The 17,873-nt window shown below is 38.4% G+C and overlaps 1 protein-coding gene across 2 annotated transcripts in view; it reads right to left on the bottom strand.

The window, feature by feature from the left end:
- The window catches only part of ADGRG4 (adhesion G protein-coupled receptor G4), a 120,928-nt gene that overhangs the window by 92,837 nt on the left and 10,218 nt on the right, over positions 1-17,873 (bottom strand). Inside the window, exon 4 of one of the 2 annotated variants that reach the window (XM_011994408.1) lies at positions 8,877-9,491. The exons of the other annotated variant lie outside the window; for it this stretch is intronic. Within the exon in view, the coding sequence (XP_011849798.1) occupies positions 8,877-9,491 (615 nt within the window). The remainder of the gene's footprint in view (positions 1-8,876; positions 9,492-17,873) is intronic. 2 annotated transcript variants of the gene reach the window in all.

The raw sequence follows: 17,873 nt of genomic DNA, 5'->3' as shown, positions 1-17,873 counted from the left end.
AAAAAAAAAAAAAAAAAAAAACAGAAAGAAAGAAAATGAACCTCAACCTACACCTCACACATCTTATGCAAAAATTGACTCAGAATGGACCACAGACTTAAATGTAAAGTACAAAGCTATGGAATATTTAGAAAAAATATAGGAGAAAATCTTTGGGATCTAGGGCTAAGCAAGGAGTTCTTAAACTTGAACACCAAAAGCATGACTCATTAAAAAAATTAATTAATAAACTAGACTTTAACAAAATTAAAAGCTTTTGTTCTGTGAAAGCCCATATAAATGAATTTTTAGACTGAGTATGGTGGCTCATGCTGCAATTCCAGCACTTTGGGAGGCCGAGGTAGGTGGATCATTTGAGGTCAGGAGTTCAAAACCAGCCTGGTCAGCATGGTGAAACCTCATCTCTACTCAAAATACAAAAATTAGCCAGGCGTGGTGGCATGTACCTGTAGTCCCAGCTACTCAGGAGGCTGAGGCACATGAAACACTTGAATCCAGGAGGTGGAGGTTGCAGTGAGCTGAGATCATGCCAGTGCACTACAGCCTGGGCGATGGAGCAAGACTCCGTCTCAAATAAATAAATAAATAAACAAACAAACAAATAAATAAATAAATAATTTTTAAAAATCTACATACTAGAAGGACATATTTGCAAAAGATATACCCAACAAAAAATAGAACATAATTTTTAACTTCTAAAACTCAACAATAAAATGAACAAACAATACAGTTTTTTAAAAAGGGCAAAAGACATGAGCAGACATTTCACTGATGAAGACATGAAGATGACACATAAGCACAGGAAAAAATGTTCAATGTCATGAAGCATCAGGGAAATGCAAATTGAAAGCACAATAAGATATCACTACAAATTTACAAGAATGACTAAAATGAAAAACAGTGGCAACACCAAATGCTGGCAAAGATGCTGAGAAACTGATCCCTTATGCATTGCTGGTGGAATATGAAGTGATAGAGCTACTTTGTAAAACTGTAAAACAGTTTTGTAAAACAGTCTGACAGTTTGTAAACAGTCTGACAGTTTCTTATAAAGCTAAATGTGCAAACAGTTTGGAGGTTCCTCAAAAAACTAAAAATAGAACTACCATATGATCCAGCAATCCCACTTCTGGGTATATACCCAAAAGAGAGGAAATAAGTATTTCAAAGAGATATCTGCATTCGTATATTTATTGCAGCACTGTTCACAATGGCTAAGATTTGGAAGCAACCTAAGTGTCCATCAACAGATGAACAGATAAAAAATATGTGGTACATATACACAACGGAGTACTATTCAGCCACAAAAAATGAGATTCAGTCATTTGCAACGACATGGATGGAACTTGGAGTCATTATGTTGAGTGAAATAAGTCAGGCACAGAAAAACAAACATGGCATGTTCTCATTTGTTTGTGGGCTACAAAAATCAAAACAATTGAACTCATGGATATGGAGACTAGAAGGATGGTTACCAGAGGCTGGGAAGGGTAGAGGGGCCTTGGGGGAGGGGCAGGAGGGGATTAATGTGAACAAAAAAAAGTTAGAAAGAATAAGACCTACTGTTAGACTGCACAACAGGGTGACTATAGTCAATAATAATTTAATTGTACATTTAAAAATAACTAAAAGAGTATAATTGGATTGTTTATAACACAAAGGATAAATACTTGAGGGGATGGGTACTATGATATGATTATTTCACATTCCATGCCTGTGTCAAAACTTCTCATATACCACACAAATATGTACACCTAATATGTACCCACAGAGATTTAATTATTTTTTAAATTAAGAAAAATTCTAAACATGCAACTACCATACAGCCAAGCCGTGGCATTTTTCCCAGAGAAATAAAAACTTACGTTCACACACACACCAAAAAAACCTGTACACAGATATCCATAGCAGGGTTATTTTTTATAACAGCAAAAAGTTGGAATCAGCCCAAATGTCTTTCAACAGGTGAATAATTGAATAAACTGTAACATATCCATACCATGGAATACTACTCAGCAATGAAAATGAGTAAACTATTGACACACTCAACAACCCGGATGGCTCTTCAGAGAATTATGCTGAGTTAAAAAAAAAAAGGCAGTGCTAAAAGTTTACACACTGTGTGATTCCATTTATATAATATTGTTGAAATGACACAATTTTAGAAATGGGGAGCAGATTAGTGTTGTCACGGGTTAGGTATGAAGCGGGGTAGGGGAAAAGGGTGGGAAGGAAGTGGGTATGGTTATAAAAGGTCAGCATGAGGGATCCTACTAGTATTAGAACTGTTCAGCATCAGTATGCCAGTAGATACACAAGTTTACCCAGGTGATAAAATTGTATAGAACTTAATACACAGACATAAATGAATGTAAGAAAAACTAGAGAAATCTGAATAGGATTGGTGGGTTGTATCAATGTCAATGTTCTGTTTGTTATACTATAGCTTTGCAAAATGTCACCATTAGAGGAAACTAGACAAAGTGTACAAGAATTTCCAACTGCATGTGAATCTACAGTTATCTCTCAATAAAAAATTCAGTTAAGAAAAAGCAGATGCCTAGCCTAGGCAACACAGCAAGATCCCATCTCTACCAATAAAATAAAATAAAATAAATGAATAAATAAATAAAAATTAGCCAGGTATGGCGGTACATGTCTGTAGTCCTAGCTACTCGGTGGGGCGGGCGGTGGGGGGTTGAAGCAGGGGGATGGTTCGAGCCTAGGAGGTCAAGGCTGCAGTGAGCTCTGATCGCACAGCTGCATTACATCCTGGGCGGCAGAGTGAGACCTTATCTCAAAAAAAAAAAAAAAAAAAATCAAATGCAACAGCCGGTACTGTGCTTGAGCAATGGCTGAATTTCCATCTATTCACATTGAACAGAAGCTGTGAGGTCAGGCCTCCATCTTTGGAGCGCTCACAAACATGATTTGCCATATTCACTTTGTTCCTGTTTGTGAACAAGTGATCACTTGCACAAATAATTTGCATAAGCCTTGCTGTCTCTGTATTTTAAAGTGGAGATAATCCATGCTAATTCACAGGGGTCTGTGGGCTTAATTGCCATTTGCTCTTTCACTCTACACAAAATTGTATTATTGTAATCATTGGGAGCTGGAGAACAGAGGTATAGAGTAGCTGAATATTTATGAGGCATTTTGTTGCAGATGTACCTGCCAACAGAATGTTAAGTAGAACATTTTCTAAGGTACCAAATTCTGGTTGTGATTTGGGTATATCACCTCATATTAAATCTACGTGTCGTTCTAGCCCACATATCACATCTGGTTTTTCTTTCAATCAGGACCTCTATAAATATGATTCAGCATGTTGATTAGATTTGTGAGAGATAATGCTGACCAGAAAATGCCACAGACAGATCTGCCTGTTGGGTAGAAAAAATATGAAATGAGTATCTTTAAGGTGAAAAGGAAACTTTTTTTTTTCAAAGTGGTGTCTGCATTCAGTTTCCAGACAAAAGCATGAAAAACGAATGCTGCAATAGAGAGACAGGCTAGAGCCTCTATCTCTGAGTCTATAGGAAAATGTCATCCTGTGAAGGAGAATACAAATAAGAAGGCTTTGAGTGAACTACCAACAGCTCATGCTTACCTTTCGTGATGAGAAACGAGGGTAGCACAGAGAATTGATGTACGAGGACAAGACCAAATGAGCCCATCCCCATGGAACCTTTCCTATCAGAGCTGATAATTGGATAGAGGAATTAATAGTGAGCCGAACAAAGGCCTTTATAAAGGACATAGACCATATAATCCATCTCTGCATATTTTAAGAATAGTCAATTCATAAACTAATTCAAAGAAGCTGGAGCATTAGAACAATTAACAAACCTCAGCAAATCAATGACCCTGCAGATATAGGGATGCTATGCTTTGATACAGTGTAGATTTCCCAGGATTAACTCAATTCAAGTTATTTCATTCTTTTCAATAGAAGGGATTTCTTAAATGTAGAACTAAGAGGAATTTAATCTGCATGTCTTTGGAAGACTCTCTTCACACATTCACAGGTCAAAAAAATTCCTTTGTTTGATCATGTGTCTGAGTTGAGATTAGGAAATTATGCTTGCCATACGTTGAGAGGAACTTTAGCTTGTGATAATTTATTTATGGTTGCTTCAAGATATTTCTGTCACCACCCATTACTTTTAAAAGCCCTGTAGACTTTTGTCATAGCTAGAAACAAGAAACAACTTAAAAGTCCTTCAAGCAGAGCTTGTTGAATAAATTATAGCATACCCCTTTTCTTTCATACTATTCAGCAGCCTCCCCCAAAAAGAATCAGATAGCTCTGTATTTTCTGATATGAAAATGCCTCCAAAAATATTATTAAATTTTAAAAAGATGCAGAAAAGGATGCATATAATGATGAACCCAACTGTGAAAAAGAAAAAAAATATTTACATGTAAATTCAAGTTTTACATTTTTTCTGCAAGGATATATAAGAAATTGTTAACAATCATTGCTTTTGGGGAGAGACACATCGAGTAAAAGACTGAAGTGAAAAGAGACTTTAGATTTATACTTTCATGTATTTTAAAATCTTTTACTGTATATATCTAGTAATTTTACTTTAAGAGATCAATTAATTTTTAATGAATAGTTACATTAATAAAATAACTAGTAAAAATGATAAATCTATTTAAATTGTAACAGCTTATAGGCTTTTACTGAGAAATTTTACCCTTAGGAACGTGTCCTATAAAATTGCAAACCTAAATGTACCAAGAGGTATGTATGAGGAAATTTACCGTAGCATTATTTGTAATTGCAAAAAATTGAAAGCAACTTAAATGGCCATCAATGATGGATTAAATAAATTATGTTACATGTAAATTATGTTACATGGAATATATGTGGCCCTAAAAACAGCTCTAAATATACTTATGTGTCTGTCCATGACAGTATTAAGTTAAAATAAATCAAGTTGCAGAACATGTATGTATATATTATTTTTTATTTTAAAACTGTATACACTCATGCACATACATGCACACACTTATTATAAACCCACGGAAAAAAATTTTTTAATAGACACCTCTGTGAAGAGGATAGTGAAGGGTAGGTTTTACTTGATATTTCATATGCTTTTGTATTGTTTAAATATATTTTATTCACAAACACATGTATTACATTTGTAATTTTTAAAAATAAGGAAAAGATGCTTAAAAACTACTTGAAAGCAAAATTTCTAATGACTAGAAATTTCACTGCTATTATTTATCACCATGTTGTTTAATATTCCAAGACATTTCCAACTATAGTGAATACTTGTTTATTAAACCCAGGTAGGGTTCATGTTTTTCAGGCAATGTTCCCCAAAAGCCTTGTTCTCATGAATATATAATATATATATATAATTTATGTGTAAATAGATTTATTGAGATTTGTAACCTAGCAATGTGCTCATTAAAACTTATTTTTTAAAGGTCATAATCCTTTTATGGGCCATAAATATCAATTTATTAGGCAAAAGCTGAAGCTAGACATGTTGTAATCAGTCATATTTATTCATATATTGCCCCCTTTGTCCCAGATGTCATATAGCCAAAATCGAAATAGGTGAAATTCTATGGTATTTTACAGATCCTTCAGTGGTGAGGCAGGCAATGACTCCAGCTAGTAGCCTAATTTCCCCAGGTGAATTATCAGACCAGCCATTACCTCCAAAGGAAGCTTCTAAGACATAGTAATATAGCATAACATTTTGGGGGCCACAGGCTCACTTGAGATAGTCCTGTATGGTGGGAAGTGAAAAGAACATGTGCTTTGCAACCAGACCAGTCTGTTCAAACCCCAGTTATACTACTTATTTGATTGGCGACATTAGGCAATTTACTCAACCTCTCTGAGCCCCTATTTCCTCCTCCATAAAATGCCTGGCACACGGTAAGAACTTAGTAAAAGGCACCAGTTACCATAATATGTTAGCATGTGATGGAAACTATAGACTGCACCCTCTGAAAAAAAATCTGCCCTGTATTTTTAGGGTGTTGTAATTTCAGGGGCTTTGTCAACTCCTTCAAGGCCATTCTGGCCCCCAGATTAGAAACTCCTGGTCCAAGGTTTGGAAAGAACACTCAAAGAGATCTGAATAGTAGAGGAACATTTACTACCTTTTTTGTTTGTTTGAGGTGATAATTTCCTTGTTTCTTATGTTAGATTGTGCATTATGCCCACCATGATTCAATCAGACCCAGAGGATGGTCGTCCATTAAAAAGTGTATGAAAGAGGCCGGGTGCAGTGGCTCACGCCTGTAATCCCAACACTCTGGGAGTGCAAGGCAGGCAGACCACTTGAGGTCAGGAGTTCAAGACCAGCCTGGCCAATATGGTGAAACCCTGTCTCTACTAAAAACACAAAAATTAGCCAGGCATGGTTGCACGTGCCTGTAGTCCCAGCTACTCGGGAGGCTGAGGTAGGAGAATCACTTGAACCCGGGAAGCAGAAGTTGCAGTGAGATGAGATGGCACCATTGCACTCCAGCCTGGGTGTTGCAGCAAGACTCCGTCTCAAAATAATAAATAAATAAATAAAAATAAAAATTTTAAAAAAGTGTACAAAAGAGCAAAATAAAAGAGGGTTGTCTAGTACTTTAACACAGCAGTTAGATTTAGCTATCTGCTCACAAAGTGGTAGGAAAACTCATGGCCATTAACTGGCCAGATTTGGTTTTAAAAGACCACTGCTGAGCACATGGATATAAGGCCATACTTCTGGTTCCTTAGATCAAAAATAAAATTACTTTAAACTGCTTTGGGTGAGCTGTTCAGGCTTAATCTACTAGTCTGTAGCTCAGTTTTGTAATCAGAGCCAGCTAGGAATATTCTCTTTTATTTTTAAGGCCTCAGAAAAGAGAAAAACCAAATACCTTTGGGTAGTAGCACAAAGGAATAGCTTTCCTGTTCCTTTGCATTGGTCTAATCTCAGAGAAACAGAAATCCCCTGGAATGTGCCTCTGCTGTTAACTCAAACAGCATCCAGACTGTTGGTGAAAACATATGCCCTTAGTTTGAGAGAGCCCTTTTAGGCATGGATCTAGCCCCTATTCCTTTCCTAACAGCTTCCTCCTGGAAAGAAATAAAACCCATAAGAACAGCCAATAACACTCCTTCAAGAATAAGTGAATATTTCGGGAAATGCAAAAAAATCTTGTCTTGATGCTATTATCCCATGCTGAAGACTGCTGCTGCTGATAGTGGAGAGGACTGGATTTGAGAGCAGAGTGGGATTATGTAGAGAAAAGCAAACTCATCCTTCCTTCCCCAAACTCGAGAGGAGACAAATACAGGTGCAATTCCAAGAAGCCAGTTTCCTTACAAGAACTTCATTCCAAACAGTTCTCCAATATCATAATTGCTCTCAGAAGAAAAAGTAAATTGGTTTATAAATATCATTCCCCACTAAAAGGAACAGGGATGCCTTAGTAAAATGATGGCTCCTTGGGCTGAGCAGAAAACATACAAGAAGAGCCTGGAACATCTTGTTGTGCCAGAGAGTAAGAAAATGCTCAAAGAATGATGGGGAACGTGTCAAAAGGACACAAGAACCAGATTGAAGAACTCTCACTGACCAGCCCTGGACAAATTTGAACATCAAAATAAATGATAGTAACAGATTGCAACCCATTGAATAAAATAAGAATCTGTGAGTTCATGTTCAAATAAATAAACACATAAATAAGGTTGGGTGTGGTGGCTTACACCTGTTATCCCAGCACTTTGGGAGGCTGAGGCAGGAAAACCACTTGAGCCCACCCAGAAGTTAGAGGTTACAGTGAGCTATGATCATGCCACTTCACTCTAGCCTTGGCAACAGAGTGAGACCCTTTGTCTTAAATAAATAAACACATAACTATGGAAGAAGAAAAAGCTCTTTCTTACAGTAGAATGCCAATTAATAAATGTAAAAAAATGGAATTTTAAAAATCATTATTTTGCAAACATCATAGTGATTAGTGAATCAGGCAAGAATCATGAATAGATGTAAAACCTATTTGGTGAAATTATGTTAAGAAGGGGATATTTACATAACCTCCAAATATCTCCCCAGAAATTACTCAACAATTAAAAAGGAAAAAATAATAACTTTATGGTAGAGAAATCTGACAGAGATCACTGAAATCATGTGATCAAAGTTATTATGAATAATGAGACAAATTGTCACCATGTGTCTACTGATGTGATGCACTGAGAAGAATATAACATCATTTCTGTGGTATTCTTACCAAAAATTCAAAGCCTGAATCTAATTATAAGGAACTATTAGACAAACATAAATTGAGAGACAAAATAACTGGACTGTATGCTAAAAATTTCTAGGTCATGAAAGACAAGGAAAGGCAGAGAATCTATTCCAAAGTAGTCTAAAGAGACATGACAACTAAATGTACTGTGTGATCCTGAGTTGGACCCTGGGGCAAGCAAAAAATAGTTACAAAAGAAATTACTAGGATAATGAGCTAAATATGAATGTGAAATGTGAATTAGATATTAGTATTGTGTCAACATCAAATTTTCTGATTTTGATCATTATAGAGTGGTTAAGTAAGAGAATTCCTTATTCTTAGGAAATACACACTGAGATATTTAGGGGTAACAAAGAATTTTGCCTGCAACTTACTCTCAAATGACTTAGAAACAAATAAGTGGTGTGTGTGTGTGTGTGTGTGTGTGTGTGTGTGTGTGTTCTTCTATCCTATTCTTCCAATCTTTCTATAAGTTTGAAATCTTATCAAAATAAAGATAAAAGAAAACAGTATGTGCTCCTCATTAAAAAGTGATGACAAAACTAGCAAGCTGGGGCCACTGCAACACTACCCTTGCTAAGGAAAAAAGTTGATAAGTTACTCACAGCAGCGCAGTGTCCTGTCAACAGTTGGGATGATCTTGTTGACAAGCCAAACGTCTTCTTCCCAACTAACTACATTTCCATCTAAACACTTCATAAACTCTTCGTTATCCAGGATGTGGTCCCAGAGTTGAAAGTAGTACAAGCTGCCAGGAAAGCTATGCATCATGCTTTTAACCTCGCTGCTCCCATTCTTGAGAAAGTGCCCTAGGAATAGAGTCCCATGAGGTGTCAGGTTGTGTGGTTGATCCGTTACTTCCAGTATCCTTTTTTTATTCAGGAAAAGTTCTAATCTGCCCTTCACACCATCCCATATCAAGCATATTGTATGCCATTGAAATGAAGCCAGGTGGTGACGGATAGAAAAGGTCTTTCCCAATTTGTATAGTATTAGCTGCTGATGGTCTCCTGCAAGTCCAAGGTCTATGTCTTCTCTGCCCAGGAGGGCGTTATTTGTAATATAGGAGAAGGCCATCCAATACCTTGAGTTGTCATCCATGAATACCAGATCAATGCATGCTGTGAATCGGCTGAGTTCAGGAATGGTATCTATCAGGCTTACATATGTGTCACCTCTTCCAAAAAAATCCAGCTTTTTTCCTTTTAATGAAAGTGTATCTGTCCAAATTTGGGGGAGGGGAAAGAGAAAACAAATGAAATTTCTGTTATAAATTGTTTTATTGTATTTGGCAATATGGTCAAATCTGGATTATACAATATAATTATGAGTCAATACTGATCCAAATAAACAAAAATAGTAGATGTAAAAAAATCATCTCTATTTGACATTAGCATGTGATTTTTGTTTTGGCAGAAGAGTTTCTTCCTAATTATATTTTGCCTGGACTAATATGAAAAGTTAGATTAGTGTTCCCAGAGCACATACCAGCTGGACAGCTTGGAGAGGCAGTTAGAAGTGTATGGCTAGTGAAAGGGTGGGGAAGAGGCCAACGAAAAGGCAGCTTGGAATTCAAATTTGCTACACATAATCCTCACTCATATAATCAAAAGAGAGCTATTTCCGCCCACCTAACTGCCTTATTGTATTCAGGGTGCAACAGCAATTTGTTTCTCCAATGCCTTTTCCTGAGCCAAATGATCTAATTTATTCTGTCTCTGGGGACTGCTTCTCACTGAAAGGCACTGACAAAGGCCTGAAGAATGACCAGCTGGATGATACTGAAACTCTGGGACTTGCTTGTACTCGGGAATGGAAGACATGGCACTGCCCTGAGTGCATCCTGATGGCCTCCTTCTGTCTCCTCACCAAGGGCACTGCAGTGGTTTCAAGATGGCCATAGACTCCAGTTACCATTGGCTCTGGAGTCAGACAGCCTGGGTTGAAATTCATGCCCTAACACTCATCAGCTGTGGAACTTTGAGCAAGTAACGTATCCTCCTGATACCTCAATGTTTGCTTCAGTAAAATGGAGATTTGGGGCCACAGCGTTGTATGCCCATTCAACTTTAAGGGCTGCTATTCACATTATAGTCTATGCCAGATAACAGCCTCTCCCTAATGACTTTACAAGATTATTTGAAGATTAAGTGAGATGATATATGCAAAACCTTGTCAAACATTGCTGAAGGACGTGTCCATTGGGTACAGTCTTTTGGTAAGTAATTTGGCAGTAACTATGAAACTTTACATTGGATATGCCCTTTGTCTCACAAGAAGCTACAGATGAGTGATGATACTATCACCACTACAAACCTTACACCCCCAGTCTACTAGGTAAATATCTGAGGATTATCTAATTATCAACCTAATTCCAGTGCCAGTACAGCCTAAGCCAGAAGATAAAGAGCTTTGTGGCAGAATTGGAATTGTAACCAGTCCCTGAATTAGAGTTGTAACGTTGGGACCACCACTCTAAAACAGTGACAGCCATAACAGAGCACTACAGAGGCTAGCAGGAAGTAAATACTTCCCTGCTTCTGGGAGATGCCGCCAAACGAAAGCTTCCAGATATTCTCTGACCATATAGTATTCTCTCCCTCCATTCCTCTAGTGGACATTCTCCAAAAGCAAACAATAACATGCATATGCCTGCCCCCGTACACACTCATATACATTTCACCTGCATCACACACTCCCATGTGCAGGAACTCATATTATCCACCTGCCAGGGAGTTATTTCTGAACTATCCAGTGATGAATGAGCAAATGCTTATTTCTGTCCCTGGCTTATGTGATTATATTACTTTATCATCTTTCGTGTGACTAATAAATCAAGAGTTGATCCCACAAGACAATAAGCGATCTGAAACCCAAATCTCAATTGTTGTTGGTTAACTGCCTTTCTGTTCAGCCCTCCGAAATGACGTCAAATACATTTAAGAACTGGTTTTATGGTGAGCATAAATCTCCAGGACTTAGTTGCACCTTAAAAGAAAATGTATCATAATCTCACGTGGTCTACAAGGGCCTCTCCTCTCTGAAGTATACTAATTTAGTTTTTGATTTTTTGTTTTAAGAGGGGGTCTCAGTCTCTTGCCCAGGTTGGAATGCAGTGGCAATCCTCCCACCTCAGCCTTCCAATTAGCTGGAACCACAGGTGCATGCCACCACGACTGGCAAATTTTTAAATTCTTTTTAGAGACGATGTCTCATTATGTTGCCTAGGTTGGTCTGGTCTCAAACTCCTGGGCTCAAGCAATCCTCCCACCTCGGTCTCCCAAAGTGCTGAGATTACAAGTGTGAGACACCATGCCCAGCCTGCAGTATACTAATTTAAAACCAGTTGCCAAAAGATGGGAAAAAGCAATTTACAAAAGCAGAAATATAAAGGCCAATACTATAAAAAGATGCCACCTTACTATTTTTAAGCACAAATTAAAACAGTAAGGAGACACCATTTTTGCCTACTTGGTTGATAGAATTTTAGAAGACAGAATATCCAGCGTTGGCAAGCCTGTGGGAAAATGAGTCACTCTTACACACTGCTAGTGGGATTGCCAATTAAGTATTTTTTTCCTGAAGGGCAATTTGCCATTATCTATGGCAATCTTAATTGTATATAATTGTGTGTATCCTTTGACCCAGCAATTTCATTTCTACCAATTCATTTTAGACAAATACACAGATAGACAAAGATGAGAGTACAATGATATTTATTGCAGCATTGTTTATAATCAAGAACAATTGACAAACCTGCATGTCTATCAATAAGTGACTATTTAGGAAAATTGCTACCTCTATACAATGGAATAGTGAAACAAACAAGATAGGCCTCTATAGTCATGGAGAGTTTTTCAAGGCTTACTATTGTGTGAAATGGGAGTTACATTAAGTGCAGGTGCAGTATTATCCTATTAAAAAGTGAAAGAAAAATATGCAGGTAGTATGCCCACAGAAAAAAGTCTGGAAGAGCACATATTAAACAGTTAAGAATGCTTATTTTTAGGTGTGAGATTTAGGGAAATTTTTTACTTCTTATGTTACTTATTTCAGCATATTTGCATGTTTTAAAAAATCATGTATTACACTTATAATCAGAAAAATAAAGATGGATGGGTGGATGGATAGATAGATGAATGGATGGAGAGAGGTATGGATGAGTGGATAGGTAGACAGATGGAAGATGATAGATAGATAGATAGATAGATAGATAGATAGATAGATAGATAGATAGATAGAATCACTGTGGCCTTAAGATTCTGCAGATATAGGTAAATTCTGCTTAGACATAAACAGAAGTGTGGTGTAGTGCAGTCTAAAAAGCCAAATTTGAGTCCCAGTTCTGCCTCTTACTAGCTGTGTGAACGTAGGTAACAGATGCCTGTGAAAGCTCTCAGCACAGTGTCTGGCACATAGAGAGCACTATATAAAAGTTAAATAAATAGCTCATATCACTTCTCCGTGCCTCATTCTTCCATAGCAAGATGGGAATAATAACTGCCTACCTCATGGGGCCATGGTAAAAGGTGATGCAATCATAACTAACATTTAGATTATGTGTGTGAGAATGTTTATAAACTGTGAAACCCCATGTAAATTTCAGTCGCAATGTTTGCATAGGTCACTATTAGAAGCCTCTTCCTTCCTCCACAACCTCTTTTGTACCCTCACACGTGGAAGCCCACCTGAGCTGAACCCCACCGCAGCCTCTGGGCCTCTAGCAGGACTCCGAGGAGGCCAGACTGTGACAAGACGGAGAAGGGCTTTGCCCTTCTCTTTGGCCAGGCAAGCAGCGTTCTCTGCCGGGCCTCTCAAGGGCCTGCTTCAAAGGCCACTTGTGTCTTTGCATATGATTTCGCTATCCATTGCAGATGTCTGCTTAGATGCTGCCATCTGTTCCCTGGCAATTTTCAAGTCCAAATTGCATGATTGCTCCCCTGAAGCGTGTTCTCTCTTGATTTGGCTCCTCTGTGTCTCTTCGCCTCTATCCACTGTTTCCTTTTATTTTAAATGACATTTATTGTCTTCCTTACTTTTTTTTTTTAGGTGTTTTTTCCATTATAAAAGTGATAGTGTATATGTTTTCTTAAAGAAAAACTGAAAAGTATTAGAAAGTAAAAAGATGAAAACAAAGCCAGCCAGAGAGTCCCACCACCCAGAGATAATCACCATTAACATTTTGGTATATTTCCTCAGTTTTTTTCTGTGCACAGACTTTGCTTGTTTTTGTGAGGCTGAGATCATATTGTAAGGAAAATTGGGTCCCCTGCTTTTCTCACTCATAGCATAAGTGTTTTCCGTGTTAGGAAAAACTCATCATAAATCTCACTTAAATTATTGTTACTGCCCTAGGAGTGCCAAGCACCATTTTATTTGTACTGGGAAATTTCATATAACATAAAATTTACCATTTTAACCATTTTAAAGTCTACAATTCAGTGGTATTTAGCATATTCATAATGTTGTACAACTATCACCATTATCTAATTCCAGAACATTTTCATCGTCCAAAAAGGAAACCCTGTACCCATTAAGCACTCACTCTCAATTTGCCCCTCCCCTCCAGCCCCTGGCAACCACTAATCTGCTTTTTGTCTCTGGATTTGCCTGTTCTGGACATTTTATATAAAGAGAGTTAGACAATATGTGTCCTTTCGTGTCTGGCTTCTTTCATTTAGCATAATGTTCATCCATGTTGTACCATGTATCAGTACTTCATCCTTTTCCACGGCTTAATAAGATTCCATTATATGGATATATCACATTCTGTTTATTGATTCACATTAATAGACATTTGGATTGTTTCTATCTTTTGGTTACTATGAATAGTGCTGCTATGAACATGCATGCCATTTATTTTGTTTGAACACATGTTTTCATTTATTTGGGGTATAAATGTAAGAGTAGAATTGCTAGGCTATATAGTAACTCTATGTTTCACTTATTGAGTAACAGTCAAACTGTTTTTCACAGCAGCTGTACCATTATATATTCCTACCAGCAATGTATGAGGGCTCCAATCTCTCCACATCTTAGCCAACACTTGTTGCTTTCCACTTATTATTGTTATTGTCATCCTAGAGATTATGGAGTAGTATCTCATTGTGGTTTTGATTTGTGTTTCCCTAATGGCTGATGACATTGAGCATTTTTTTTAAATATGTTTGTTGCCATTTGCATAGACTCTTTGGAGAAATACATGTTCAAGTCTTTTGCTCATTTTTAGTTGGGTGGCTTGTCTTTTTCTCCTTGAGTTGTAAGCATTCTTCGTATACTCTGAATACTAGAACCTTATCAGATATATGACCTGCAAATATTTTCTCCCATTCTGTATTGTCTTTTCACTTTCTTGATAGTGTCTTTTGATGTGTAAAAGTTTTTAATTTTAATGAAATTCAAAGTATTGAATTTTTCTTTTATTGCTCATGCTTTTGGTGTAATTTCTTCTTCTTTTTTTTTTTTTTTTTTTTTTTTTTTTTTTTTTTTTTTTGAGATAGAGTCTCACTCTGTCACCCAGGCTGGGGTGCAGTGGCGCAATCTTGGCTCACTGCAACCTCCGCCTCCTGGGTTCAAGCGATTCTCCTGCCTCAGCCTCCCGAGTAGCTGGGACTACAGGCATGTGCCACCACACCCGGATAATTTTTTGTATTTTTAGTAGAGACGGGGTTTCACCGTGTTAGCCAGGATGGTCTCAATCTCCTGACCTCATGATCCACCCGCCTTGGCCTCCCGAAGTGCTGGGATTACAGGCGTGAGACACCGTGCCCGGCCGCTTTTGGTGTCATTTCTAAGAATCCATTGCCAAACCAAAGGTTGTGAAGATTCTCCCTTATGCTTTCCTCTAAGAATGTTATAGTTTCAGTTCTTACATTTAAGTCTTTCATTCATTTAGAGTTAATTTTCATGTACAGTGTGAGATGGGGAGGTCCAACTTCATTGGCACAGAGTAGGTCCTTTGTAGCTGTTTACTGAATAAATAATTGTATCCTGTATTAGGGCACTGAGTTGGAGGCTAATGGGTGGGCAAATGGAGTGCTGTCCCTTGTGCAAAGGTATCAGGGATGAAGCATCTGGCATAGAATGAGAAGTTCTGAACTGTATACTGAACTTGTGCTCTGCCCTCTGTTTTAGGGAACTATTAGCAAAAGATCAAGGGAGAATTCTCTCTGCCTGTCAGACCCTAAAAGTAATAAATACATTCATTTTAAAAGTCAGTGAGTAAGGCCAGGTGTGGTGGCTCACGCCTGTAATCCCAGCACTTTGGGAGGTAGAGGCGGGCGTATCACCTGAGTTCAGGAGTTTGAGACCAGCCTGGCCAACATGGCAAAACCCCATCTCTCCTAAAAATAAAAAAGTAGCCAGGTGTGGTGGCAGACACCTTTAATCCCAGCTACTTGGGAGGCTGAGGCAGGAGAATCACTTGAACCCAGGAGGCAGTGGTTGCAGTGAGCCGAGATCTCGCCACTGTACTCCAGCCTGGGCAACAAGATCAAAACTCTGTCTCAAAAATAAATAACCAAATAAAATAAAAAGTCAGAGAGAAAAGATTTAAAACTCTAAGAGACAGACAATCTGAATGGTTTTTTCCAGGAAAAACCCCTTTGTTTTCTGCTTATGACAGCATTAAGTAACATCAGACATATCCTATACAGTTTTTTCTACCCTTTCTTAGAAGGCAAAGTTTCTCCTTAAAATGTTCAAGTGTTTCAAAGTTTGGGGGACTGTGATTCCAGGTCCACTGTCCTCTACTACCTTCAGGGAAAAGGACAAATGAGGTTCTTCCGTGGTTAGGTACTCTGGGCATGATCTGGTCACTGTTTCTTCCCCATGAGGTAACCTACTTTCCTCTTTTTAATTCTAACCCAATGAGCTTGCCAGAGCATCAGTGTCTGTGTCATTAGTTTGCCAGGGCTGCCCTAACAACATACCACATACTGCGTGGTTTAAACAACAAAAATGTATCATCTCACAGTTATGGAGGCTAGAAGTCCAAGGTCAAGGTGTCAGCAGGGTTGGTTCCTTCTGAGAGCTGTGAGAGAGAATCTGTTCTATGCCTCTTTCCTAGTTTCTGGTGGTTTTGTGGCAATATTTGGTATTATTTGGCCTGTAAGCACATGACCCCGATATCTGCCTTCATCTTTACATGGTGATATCCCTGTGTGCATATCTATGTCCACACTTTTTCTTCTTATAAAGATACCAATAATATTGGATTAGGGGCCCACTCTACTGCAGTATGACTTTATCTTAACTAATTATATCTTCAATAACCCTATTTCCAAAGAAGATCACATTCTGAGGTACTGAGGGTTAGGACTTCAACATATAAATGTTGGGAAGACACAACTTGACTCAACACTGTGTAAGGCTCAGAACCCAGCTAACCACCTGGTAATACCTATGAGAGCAAGGTGAGGAGGCAGAGCAGATTTGAGAAAAAGGGCCCACCAGAGGCATCAGTTGTGTTTATACTTTGAAGAATCTGGCCACTCTGAGAGTGAGCATTCTACCAAGGCTACTCCATGCCTGCCTCATCTGGGAAGTGTCACTACCCACTCATAAAAGGGCAGGTGAGCAGATACTCACTTGAGCAGGGAGTCTTCTGGCTCTTAGAATCATAAGTCCTTGGAATTCAACATTCTGCAGCACTGAAAAACTTTGTAGACCAGGCCCTGGTCTAGCAGCCCCATGACTGTCTGAGTAGATATAATCAATAGGCACCTGACACTGGGGAGCTCCATTACCCACATCACCGTGGCCATAGTGTGAACAACCACAGAGAATCAGAGTTACTATCTGCCACCCACTGCCCACACTTTCCACTGGTCTTGTAACCAGGCTAATCCTTAGATAAACCAGGTCTACCAGATATAGAAGTGTCCAACCCTGATCCTCATTTCTACCACCAATCGCCAGCCAGAGTTGTCCAACACATCCCTTCCTCTAGTACCTAGGCTGCTGACTCCATATGTGGTCTGCCAAGAGTTCTTGGCATAGGAGACAGAGGAATTATCCTCACATAGGTCATGTGATTGTTCCTTCAAATCTTGGATTCAAGGCCCACGTCTCACCCAAAAAAAATAGATGTCCTTACTCATAAAGCCAGAAGCTCCCTGAAGAAATTTATTTACTCAACAGTGATGGTCATTGAGCATTGACTATGTGTCAGTGTTAGAGTGCAGTAATAGAGTAGACATAACACACAAAGTCCTTGACCTCGTCAGCTTACATTCCAGGGACTGATGCAGTCAATAAACAAGTAAAGGAAAAAACACAAATTACATACAGTACTCTGAAGGAAGTTGACAGGTTGATGAGTTAATTAATGGTAAAAGCAGAGATGAGGGGAAAGGAAATGTCTACATTATATAGGATAGTTAAGAAAGGCCTCTCTGAGAGTCATTTTAGCTCAGTCCCAAGGGATGAAAAAAGAGACAGGATACATAAATGTGGAATAACAGTGACCCAGACATGGGTAACAGTATGTGCAAAGGCCTTTTGGTGGGACTGTGCTTGGTGTGTTTATGAAATAGTAGGAAGCCAGTGTGTCTGCAGCAGAGGGAGAAAGAGGAAGCATGGTAGTAAGTGAAGTGCAAGAG

This window comes from Mandrillus leucophaeus, unplaced genomic scaffold, assembly GCF_000951045.1.
Source record: "Mandrillus leucophaeus isolate KB7577 unplaced genomic scaffold, Mleu.le_1.0 Scaffold456, whole genome shotgun sequence".
Lineage (NCBI taxonomy): Eukaryota > Metazoa > Chordata > Mammalia > Primates > Cercopithecidae > Mandrillus > Mandrillus leucophaeus.
The sequence above is the reverse complement of the archived record's forward strand: the minus strand, read 5'-3'. Positions and strand labels throughout refer to the sequence as shown.